This window comes from Capra hircus, chromosome 25 (genome assembly GCF_001704415.2).
Source record: "Capra hircus breed San Clemente chromosome 25, ASM170441v1, whole genome shotgun sequence".
Lineage (NCBI taxonomy): Eukaryota > Metazoa > Chordata > Mammalia > Artiodactyla > Bovidae > Capra > Capra hircus.
In genome coordinates, this window is record NC_030832.1 from 27,088,587 (window position 1) to 27,099,972 (window position 11,386).

Consider the following 11,386-nt stretch of genomic DNA (forward strand, 5'->3'; position numbering starts at 1 on the left):
AGGTTAGATTCCCTAGAGTGAATTGTTCAGTCGTGTCTGACCCTTTGTGACTCTATGGACTATATAGTCCATGGAATTCTCCAGGCCAGAATACTGGAATGGGTAGCCTTTCCCTTCTCCAGGGGATCTTTCCAACCCAGGGATCGAACCCATGTCTCCTGCATTGCAGGTGGATTCTTTACCAGCTGAGCCACCAAAGAAGCCCTGGATTCCCTAGAAGCACATCTTACAAAGATTTGTACCCAAGCAATTTGTTGAGAAAGTGCTTCCAGAAGGGAGGAGGGGAGGCAGGAAAGGGAGGGGCAGGAGACCAGGCAAGAGAGGTAAGCAGCACAGTCATTGATGGACTCCTCTGCTGGATGATCATTTGTTTATTGTCCATATTTGATTGGGCAGGTACTTAAAACTCCCAGACTGAGAACTTCCATTTTCAGCTCTTTCAAAGCAAAACAGTTCCATTAACTTGAGAGACTTTTCACCAAACAAGCCTCTGGTGCTGACTTCTGAAAGCACATCAAAGGTAATATGAGCACAAGGAAGCAACAAAAAATGATTCTGTGGGATCTGTGTGAATCATCAACATAGTTCTAGGGGTGGGTGGAGAGAGAACAAGTACTACAGTGTTAATTTTAAACTTTTTTCTTGCCTGACTTATTTCTTCTGTTTCATATGCTGCCAGAAGGGCATTTACCACTCCCTCCAAACTCCTTTATTTTCCCAAAGCCAAGTTACCAGCTCTTCCCACTGCCATCACTCACAGATACTTAGATGTTTCCTGATCTGTAACCTCATCCTTATACCTTGAGCATTCCACTCCTCTTAGAATTGTTTCTAAGCCCAATAGCCAAATTACAAGTCAGATATGACTCAGAGTGGCCAAAAGGAATGTTTATTGAACACCTTACCCTGTCTGCCATTGTGCAACACGCACTTGTTTTATATACGTAAGAGATAAATATATGATTCAATCTTTATGGTTATATGGCTTATACAGTGTAACATTTAACGACATTCTGGGAATGGACACTCCCAGTGTAGGGTCAGAACCCAGGATTCCTCACTCATTAAGCCCAAGACTCTCTCCATTATGTCCAGGGCCTTTGACTAGTTTCTCTTTAGGGAACTTGGTCATTTCTTTACAAAGGCTTGATTCTGTGCGAGTGATTAATTGGGCCTGCTTCCCCAATCCGATCTCCTTTTCCCATCCTGAACAAGGAACGCAGTTTCTTCAGTCTTTAAAAACGGGAGACCAGTATTTGGCTGGTGGAATTGCATGGGATGGGTGTTAACCTCAGGCTCATTGCCCTAAAGCCAGGCATCCAGGGAGGCTGCTCTGGCTCTGCCCCGGTAAACTGGGGGCAGCGCCGCCCGATAACTGGCACATCTTGGCTTCCTCAGGCACCAGAAGTCTTAAAAAGATAGAGCTGAGACATCACATCAGGAAAGCCTTTCTCCTCTCTTTTAACTCTAGGGTGCAGCCACAATTCCAAACAGAAAACTCCAATGTAACCGGCACAGTCAACGTCAATCTGGCCCGGCGCCGCGGAGACACTCACACTAACCAACGAGCTCCTGCCACGTCACAGACCCCGCCCTCCAGCTTGCTGCGGGCTCCGCCACGCGTCGCTGACCCGGATCTAAAGGCGCTACGCGGCGCTATATTCTGGCGTCACTTCCACTACAACGATGGCGGCACAGGGAGCAGCTGCGGCGGTTGCGGCAGCGACTTCAGGGGTCTCGGGGGAGGGCGAGCCCGGACCCGGGGAGAATGCGGCGGTCGAGGGGACCGCTCCATCCCCAGGCCGCATCTCTCCGCCGACCCCGGCGCGCGGCGAGCCGGAAGTCACCGTGGAGATCGGAGAAACCTACCTGTGTCGGCGGCCCGATAGCACCTGGCGTGAGGGCGGGGCCCAAGGCCAGGGGGCGGGGCCTAAGGGCGGGGCGGGGCCTGAGGGGGTTAGAACACTGTCTTGTGGACTTGCCCCGGCGCCGCCTACAATCCCCACCGCCTGGGCTTTAACCAAAGTCTTCCTTCTGTGTTTTAGAGCTCCCATTCCACTTGCAAAGTCTTAGGCTTCATTCCCTTCTTTTTTGTTAATCTGCTTCCTCGCTGGTCTCCCTTGTGTCTGTGACTTCCCCTTTTATCCATCCCCTACAGCCGCCAGCGGAGAGGACCTCCCGGAACACAAAAACGAACTTCCCCTCCCTTCTATTTTTTTGCGTCATTTCCAGAATAATCCCCAAATACCTTAGAATGGCCTTCGTCTTTGTCACCTTTCTGTTTTTTAGCACTCCTAGCAAAGGCCATTGACGGACCAGACCACGCTCTTAAGACCATATTCCTTTTACTGCTGGCTAGCCCCACTCATCCTTTTAGCATCATATCCCCTGTGATGCCATTCTTGACTCCCTTCAGGCAAAGTGCGTCGTTCCCTGCTGTATATTCCTGCAACATTTTCTTTGTACCTGAGCTACGGTATATGTACCATTGTGTTGTCATTGTCTGTCTTCTATCAAAGTGTGAACTTCTGGAGGGCAGGACCGCTCATGTTTCATCAGTGTATCTTCTGTACCCAGCAGCAACCCAGCTCAGGGCCAGACTTGCAGTGGTTGCCTTAGTCATTTGTTGAATGGTCTGCCATTTGGTGCTGTACTGAAAGCTTATCACCATTTGAGGGGGGCGCTGTTATCCTTATTTACACATGAAAGCGCTGAGGCTCAGAAAGCCAAAATAACTTGTTCAGTTAAATATAGCTAGGAAGTGGGGCTGTGTGAATCCACAACTAGCTCTCATGGCTTCTAAACAAATGAACGACTGAGTATACTAATACAGACCTTGAATTTGGAGCCAGACTTGAATTCGGTTAAATATTAGTGCTTATTTTCAAATAGGTGAGCATGGGTAAGCCTCAGTTTCCTTGTCTCTAGTATAAGAATAAGAGCCCCAATCTGGCCCACCTCAAGACAGTGTTTGAAGGGAGTGGCAGAGGTGAACAGATGAGGTTAGCTTCGGAATCTGGCCTCAGAATCTGGCAACCTGCCCCTCAGTGTCACTCGTTCCAGCCCCGTATTCTTTCTCGGTGATCCTAGCCTTTTCCCTTCACAGATTCTGCTGAAGTGATCCAGTCTCGAGTGAACGATCAAGAAGGCCGAGAGGAATTCTATGTACACTACGTGGGCTGTGAGTGACAGGGTATTCAGGTCTGGGTGCGGGGTTGGGGGAGAACGTGAAAGGGCAGCACCCTCATGACCCATCCTCACAGTTAACCGGCGATTGGATGAATGGGTCGACAAGAACCGGCTGGCGCTGACCAAAACAGTGAAAGATGCTGTGCAGAAGAACTCAGAGAAGTACCTGAGCGAGCTGGCTGAGCAGCCGGAGCGCAAGATCACTCGCAACCAAAAACGCAAGCATGATGAGATCAACCACGTGCAGAAGGTCCGGATTCCTCCCCTTCCCCAAGTCCCTCCCCTTCCCCAGGTCCCTCCCCTTCCCCTGGGCCCACCCCTTTCCCCTGGGCCCACCCCTTTCCCCGGGTCCCTCCCCTTTCCCAGGGCCCCGGGAGGCTCAGCATCCTCTCCGGACTAACTTGGGTCCTGGTGCCACACCCACAGCAGCTCCCATTGCTTAAGCTCCTGCAGTATATGGGGGACTATCTACTTCCTCCCAGGTATTCTTCACAGATGAGAAAACTGAGGCTCAGAGAGGGTGAGAGCTTGGCCATAGTCTTGTGGCAAGAAACTGACACAGCTGGGACTGGAACTCAGGCCTCTTGCAGCGTTTATGCCCCTCTTGGCTGTGCCACATTGACAAACGGACCTGCAAGTTCCAAGGGAAGGAAGAGAATGAGTGATTTAGGGGTGCTTGCAATCGCCAACCCTTGTGCTGAGTGCTGTGCCTGGATAAGCTCATCAGGTCTTCTGTAACAACCTAATGCCACAGAGCTAATTAATTCTTTTTGAGGAAAGCAGGAAGCAGACTCAGAGAGGTTAAGTAACTTGCCCAAGGTCACACAGCTAGTATATAAAAGGGTGGGCTGAAATTAGAGTAATAATGGCACATTTATTGGCTTGTGAGCCGCAGTATTAGGCTAAGTATTCTAGAACATGATTTCATTGAAATTTCACAGCAACTCTGTGAGGTAAACTATATCCCCAGTTTATAAGGGAGGTGCAGGTAGTTTAGGAACCCAGTCATGAATTAGATTTGCCAACTAGATTGTTCTACTTTGGGGCACAAGCCCTTAGCCTTGACTTGGAAATATCGTAGAAACTCCTGCCATTTATTTCCAAAGCTTGGATTTGGGGACTTCCCTAGTGGTCCAGTGGTTAAGACTCTGTCCTTCCAATGCAAGGGGTATGAGTTCAATCCCTGGTTGGGGAACTAAGATCCCTCATGCTTCTGGGCTAAAAAAAAGAAACAAAATTTGGGTTCTTTTCTTGAAGCCAGCCTGCCCCTGGGGGGTTTCTTTTCTCGCACTTTGAGCCTCAGTTTCTTGATTTGTGAAATGGAGTGTGCAGATGAGAAGAGGCTTTATGAAGCTCTTAAGGAACCCAGATTTTTGTTATTTTCACCCAGTGCAATTGCATCCTGAGCACTCATTGTGGGTTTTGCAGCAATGGTTTGCAGACTGTGGGGCACAGCTATTAGTAGAATGCAAGATGAGTTGCATTGGGTTGTGGTCATTTAAATTTAAAAAACGGAATAATTAAGACAAGGTACAAACTATCAGAGTATATTGTCCTTTAATAAAGGTAAGTTGAGAAGCTCTTATTTCAGATACAAATATAGTTTGTATACACAGACTGTCAACTGGTTAACAGTGCTGTCATTTAAAAAAATTATTTTTAATGCTTTGAATTAGAAAGATCTTTCACTGGGGATTCCCGGTGGTCCAGTGATTAGGACTCGGCGTCTTCACTGCCATGGCCCAGATTCAGCCCCTGGTCGGGGAACTAAGATTCCACAAGCCATGTGGCGAGAAGAAAACCCAAAAGATGTCTGTAAAGCACCATCTAAGGCAGCACTGTCCTACTGAACATCCTGTGATGGAAATGGAAATGTGCTCTGTCTGTGTTGTCTGATACAGTAGCCACTATACCCACGTGTGGCTATTGAGTACTTGAAATGTACTGAGAATTGAATTTTATTTTGAATGTAATGAACTTAAATCTAAGTAGCTGCTTGTGGCTAGTGGCTACTTTATCCCACAGCACAGTCTAAGGTTTGCTCAGCTCCCCAGCCAGGTTGCCCTGGTAAAGTAAGTCTCAAAGATGTCTTTCTAAGCTGGCAGTCAGCTTGGTGGATGACCATGGACCAGTGGTGGTCAAAGAATGAATAACCAGCAGGTTACTCAAAGAATGAATAATCAGCAAGTTAACCAAAGAATGAATTATCAGTGAGTTAACGATCAGCAAGGTTCTCCAGGGCCTCATTAATGTTTAATTCTAAATAAATTACAGCATTTATGAAAAGTAGTGTTTTTGTAGTTCTTTAACCCATTTGCAGAAGAGGACTGATTTGTGAATTGGGAGATGTGTTTTAAAGAGGCACATGAGGAGGAAAAGTTCCCTTCCCTCATTTTTGCAGGGGTTTAGCTTTGGTGTTGGACAGACCGGAGGCCCATGCCCCACTCTGCTTGGTCCTGGTTCTGTGAGCCTACTTCTCCATGCCTCAGTTTCTTCTGTGCGGTGTGGATAGTGAGCACTCCCATCTCAGGCTCGTGCTGAGTAATGCCCATGATGTGAGCACTTGGTACTTGGAATAAATGGCAGCTGGCTAGTCCCCAAGGGTGAATGACCTCACTTCTCCCTGTTTACTTCTCTGTAAAGCATTGTGTATCCACATTGCCAAAGGGTTAAATGAGGCCATCTGGCAAAGTGCTTGGTGGAAAGGGCTCTGGGTAAGACACTGGCCCCTGTCTCCCTTCTGAACCACAAGGCAAGGCTGCCGTCTTCTCTGGTGTAGGTCCCAGGCTTTCCTGGGTCACTTGTCAGGCAGGCCTTGGTTCCTTCTTTAGCCTCTGGCCTAGAACCTGGGCAGGCTATGATTGCCACGTGAGTTATATTCCTGCCTTCCAAAGACTTGGAAAATAGGGAAACCAAGACGGGGGAGATGGTGGGTACTGTTGTTGAGCAAGGCATTCCTGACATGGGAAGGAATGTATTCTGGCTCAGAAGAATCCAGTCAGGCCTCTTGGATGGGATTGGAAAGGGTGCTGGGCCTTCAAAGACAGAAAGAGCACGGTAAAAACAATGACACATGATCACTCACCACACTCTGCCCTGTCAGGCACTCGCCTGGCTCATGCTCAGTACCGGGCTGAGTAAGCATTTTTTGGCAGCTGTAGAAGAGAGAAGGACATGGAGGCTGGGAGGAACTGCATGCGCAAAGACATGAAGACCAGAAACAGGAGTGTCAACAGCAGAGCAGGGTTGAGCTGAGAGAGGGCTGGGAATCCCCAGAGGCCTTGTCAGCAGCTGTCTAGATCTGACATGGTGGCAGTGGCTATTCGGGGTGGGGCAGAAGGAACCAATTCCAGAGATGACAAAGAGGTAGAGCTGACACGACGTGGCCATTATTTGAATGCCAGGCTGAGCGAGGAGGAGGAGCCTTGTGAGCAGGCTCATTATTGGTCTGGGGCAGTTGGCCCAAGGGTGATGCTTCCCAGTGAGTTGAGGAACCCAGGAGGATGAACAGGTTTGTAGGAGGAAAGGCCAAATTCCTTTCTGGACACCTAGGGCTCGCTGTACCTGTGGGAGGGGCCTCTGGGAGCAGTCCCATTTGCAGGAAGGGGGTCCAGGCACATTGGGGTGTCCCTACCAGTTCCTGATATGGACGCAGAAGACCAGACCTATTATTTCCTCTGTCTCCCAACAACTATGGCAGAACTGGATTGATCCGATGGCAAACACTGAAGCTCTTAGCAACCTAAGGAGTGGAGCCAGGCCTTTAGATCCTAGCCCTGTTCATCGGTCCAAAGGCAAATGGTCCAAACTTGAGCATCAGGGGGCTCTGGGATGTGTGTGTGGGTGGGCAGATGGGAGAGGAACTTGGACCAGCCAGCTCTGAAACCAGGTAAAATGAGCTTGCTCGATCTCGTTATTGTAGTTTAAGGGATGAGGTCTGGAAAATGGAAGGGATAGCCTGACCCCTTCTATTCACCTCCGTCCACTGCTCTTTCTCACTCAGACCTATGCAGAGATGGATCCCACAACAGCAGCCTTGGAGAAGGAACATGAGGCGGTAAGTAGGGGGAGGGGTCCTAAGCGGAGCTGCCCCTTCCCTGTTGCTCCTCTTGCCCTGACCAAGCCCGCCTTTCCTCCACTCCCACCTCGCCCACAGATCACCAAGGTGAAGTACGTGGACAAGATCCACATTGGGAACTACGAAATCGATGCCTGGTACTTCTCCCCATTCCCTGAAGACTATGGGAAACAGCCCAAGCTCTGGCTCTGCGAGTACTGTCTCAAGTATATGAAATATGAGAAGAGCTACCGCTTCCACTTGGTAAGGCTGGGCTGGGTCTGGTACGCACAGGGGGTGGGCGTCGAGGCTGAAGGACACCTGAGAGAGCAGCCCGGGGCAGGAGAGACAGGCTCACAAGCCGTAGATCCAAGGAAAAGCTGGCCTGGGTGGAGAGACCTGGCTTCCAGGCCTGACTGTGCGGTGGCTGGAGCCTCCGCAGACCTCAGGTTCCTCTTCTGTGGCGTGGGGGCCTTCTGGGGTCCCTGGCCCTCACCACATATTTATCAAGGCCTGTCCCGTGCCAGGTTCCTCTGTGCAAAAGAGGAAGTCAGCACAGCCCCAGGGACCATGACACCTGGACGGTTGGAATGCTCGGCCACACACATGAGCCACCTGGCTGGCGTGGTGGTGTGTTTCCCACAGGGTGGATTCTTAGGCAAATGTGTGTAGTTTAGGAAACAACCTTGTCATGGGTGCTGGCCCTCCAGAGCCAGGCTGAGCTGGACTTGTAATTATCCAGTTGTGTGATGTTCATGCTAGTTACCTGGCCTGTTAGTGTGCCTCAGTTTCTCCGTCTGTAAAATAGGATTTGTCTCCTCAGATGGTTGGGTGAGTTACTTGATATAGGTGAAGGGTGGATCCCCAGGGTCTCCAACTGGGGAAGTGGAGAGAAGCAGAGGCCTGCTGTCAGCCACACAGGGTGGGATGGAGTGCCCAGCGGGGAAACTTGGGACCCCACGTCTGTGCCTCTCTGCTCTCAACCCCCACCCAGGGCCAGTGCCAGTGGCGGCAACCCCCGGGAAAGGAGATCTACCGCAAGAGCAACATCTCTGTGTATGAAGTGGATGGCAAAGACCACAAGGTGAGCTCTTGGGCAGAGTTACCATGGAAATGGGGGATGTGCTAGGCACTTCCTGGTGTTCCTCACCATCGATAAAGGGCAGAGGCCAGCCTTAGCATGAGAAGAGGCCTGCGGGCTTGTGCTCAGCCTGGCACCCAGCCTGTGTTCTGTGCAAAGTCAGCTCCCCATGGTGCCACCCTCAGCTTCTGGGTTTCTCTTCTGTCCCTGAGGGATTTGGCTTCTGAGGGGGTAGCTGGGGGTGGCTTAGGCTCAAGTGCTTCTGGAACCCGGAGTGGAGATTGTCCGGCCTCAGGGTATTGTTCAAACCTGCTTTCTCTTTCTGCCTGAAGAAATGGTGTTTGTTTTTCCTGGATGGGAACTGCTCTGTGTGAGGTTTCCTGCCCGAGAGCTCTGTGGCTCTGAGGCCAAGTTCCTTGTTCCTGAAGGACTTCAGTGGGGCAGTGTATGGTCTCTGGGGCATGCTTTGCTGTCATGGACAACTTGGCCTTTGCCTGGTCAATCTAGGAGGGTCTCACCGAGGATCCCCAATTCCTGTGCAAGGACAGCGGAGTGTAAGATGCAGGGGCTGGCTTCTGAGTGGCTCTGGGCTTCAAATTGCCCTGTCACTTCCTTGCTGACCTTGGGCAAGTTACTTAAGGTCTTCTGTTCCTGTTTTCTCCTCTTTAAGACAGGAGTCATGCTAATATTTACCTACGAGACTTGTTAACGGAATAAATGAAACAGCAAAGTCAAGTACTTAGCCCAGTTCTTGGCATTGAGCAGGGACTTAGTAAACACAGGCTTTTGCCAGCCTTGTGATGAATAGCTTGCTAAATAGCGTCACGTGAGCCCCCTGCTCTGCCTTCCTGAACATCAGTGGGGTGGGGGTGGGGTTGGAGGGGCAGAAAGAGACAGAGCAGAGACGTGGGTGTTCTTTCAGCTCCATCCTATACAGCTTTGAGGCCTCAGGCAGTCCCTCACCCTTACAGATCCCCAGTTTCCTCCTAAGCAAAATGAGTCAGTAGTGTTGGGCTCACACAACTGTTGGGTCAAATGAGAGTGGTTGTAAAAGGTGTCCTTGATGTCTGCCATGCAACCAACCTCAAGGTCCCACTGGCCCTCCTGACATTGGTCTCTGGCCTGGCACAGCCGATGGGGTAGATAGCTTGGGCTGTGGAGTCAGGCTCAAGGGTTGTTCATCTGCAGACATTTACCAACCCCCCAGGTTCATCCTTCGCCATGTGCTAGGTCTGAGGGCACGGCTTTGAGCAGACAGAACTCACACACCAGCTTGAGTCCCACCCTCGCGCTCACCAGCTGGGGGACCTTGGGCAAGCCAGTCTCTGAACCTGTTTCCTGAGCTGAAATAGAAGAGTCTATGTCTCTAAAGAGCAAACTCCTCTTGAGCACTCAGCAGCAGTTGCCATGAGTAGCCCGGCTCTGCTGTGACCTCCTTGAGTGCTCCTACCTATCTGATTTTCCATTTCCCTGTCCATCAGAAAGTGACTCTAAGACTCCTTGAAATGCTAAACACAGCCGTTCTGGTGAGGATCCCACTTCTCACCGGGCTAGCACTGGCTATGCTCTGGAGCCTGGCACTTGAAACAGGCAGGGTGACAGCACCTGCCCAGACCTTGATGGAGCTAGGTGGAAGTGTTCTGCCTGCCCCTTGAGCCTGCTTCCACCCACCCCCACCCCTCAGATTTACTGTCAGAACCTGTGTCTGCTGGCCAAGCTCTTCCTGGACCATAAGACGCTATACTTTGACGTGGAGCCATTCGTCTTTTACATCTTGACCGAGGTGGACAGGCAGGGGGCCCACATCGTCGGCTACTTCTCAAAGGTGCTTGGAAGCCCAGGTTGAGGGAGGTGGGGGGCAGGGAGTGGATGAACCTGAGTAGGGGCTGAGTCTCCGCAGAGACCCTGACCACCCACCCCCGCAGGAGAAGGAGTCCCCAGATGGGAACAATGTGGCCTGCATCCTGACGCTGCCCCCCTACCAGCGCCGTGGCTACGGGAAGTTCCTCATAGCTTTCAGTGAGTGGTTCCTGCAGGAAGGGCGACGATGATGAGGGGTGCCAGGGCAGGGTGGGTCCTCAGTTTCCTCGTTTCCACCACCTCCAGGCTATGAGCTCTCAAAGCTGGAGAGCACGGTCGGCTCCCCTGAGAAGCCACTGTCTGACCTGGGCAAGCTCAGCTACCGCAGCTACTGGTCCTGGGTCCTGCTGGAGATCTTGCGAGACTTCCGGGGCACCCTGTCCATCAAGGACCTTAGGTAAGTCCTTCCAGAGGGAAAGACTCTCCTCCGACTGCCCGTGATCCCCTCTCCTTGGCCCCTCCCAGCCAAACCCCTCAAGTAGACCTCTCTCCAGCATCTGCTCTAATCTGCTTGTGCAGCCAGATGACGAGCATCACTCAGAATGACATCATTAGCACCCTCCAGTCCCTCAACATGGTTAAGTACTGGAAGGGCCAGCACGTGATCTGTGTCACACCCAAGCTGGTGGAGGAACACCTCAAAAGTGCTCAGTATAAGAAACCACCCATCACAGGTAGGTAAAGGGGCTGCCCTGGGCGAGTGTGTGTGTGTGTGTGAGTGAGTGGTGGGGGATAGGTGCAAGGACCTCCAGGAGCCAAGGCCTCCTTTTTGCTGTCACCTGATCCCAAACCAGTCTGACCAGCTCCCAGGACCAAGCCTGAGGCAGGCCACTCATACCTGGGCTTCCCTTCCCACCCCCCACCCCCACCCCAGGAATCAGCCTGCCCTTGTTCCCATCTGCAGGTGAAACCTGGCCTGGGCCCAGGGCAGAGCAGCCAGGGTGACCAGCCCAATCGGGGGAGGGGGGTGGGGGGGGCCGTCCTGCCTCTTATCTGTCTTTTCTTACTGCAGTGGACTCTGTCTGCCTCAAGTGGGCACCCCCCAAGCACAAGCAAGTCAAACTTTCCAAGAAGTGAGTGGCCTGCGCCTCTGCTCCTGGACCCGTGCCTCCTTGCCCCCAGCCTGTAAATATGTACAGACCTGTTTCATCACTTTTTTAAATAAAGTAAGTGCTGCTGGTGTCCCAGAGCTGATGGGC

At 51.5% G+C, this 11,386-nt stretch overlaps 1 protein-coding gene across 1 annotated transcript; it reads left to right on the plus strand.

Moving 5' to 3' along the window:
- On the plus strand, positions 166 to 11,376 carry KAT8 (lysine acetyltransferase 8). The gene is made up of 12 exons (XM_018040627.1): positions 166 to 520; positions 1,472 to 1,897; positions 3,107 to 3,181; positions 3,264 to 3,439; positions 7,193 to 7,246; positions 7,346 to 7,510; positions 8,241 to 8,330; positions 10,012 to 10,152; positions 10,253 to 10,346; positions 10,434 to 10,584; positions 10,707 to 10,861; positions 11,200 to 11,376. Exons 2-12 carry the CDS (start codon positions 1,687 to 1,689, stop codon positions 11,262 to 11,264), a joined length of 1,377 nt encoding a protein of 458 aa, XP_017896116.1. The 5' UTR covers positions 166 to 520; positions 1,472 to 1,686; the 3' UTR covers positions 11,265 to 11,376.

What these genes read in the sequence shown, in the direction of transcription:
- KAT8 (XM_018040627.1), top strand. Translation starts at nt 1,687, where the DNA reads ATGGCGGCACAGGGAGCAGCTGCGGCGGTTGCGGCAGCGACTTCAGGG. An exon ending in AGATCAACCACGTGCAGAAG is followed by an intron (nt 3,440 to 7,192) that starts GTCCGGATTCCT and finishes TTTCTCACTCAG; the next exon opens with ACCTATGCAGAGATGGATCC. An exon ending in GAAGTTCCTCATAGCTTTCA is followed by an intron (nt 10,347 to 10,433) that starts GTGAGTGGTTCC and finishes CACCACCTCCAG; the next exon opens with GCTATGAGCTCTCAAAGCTG.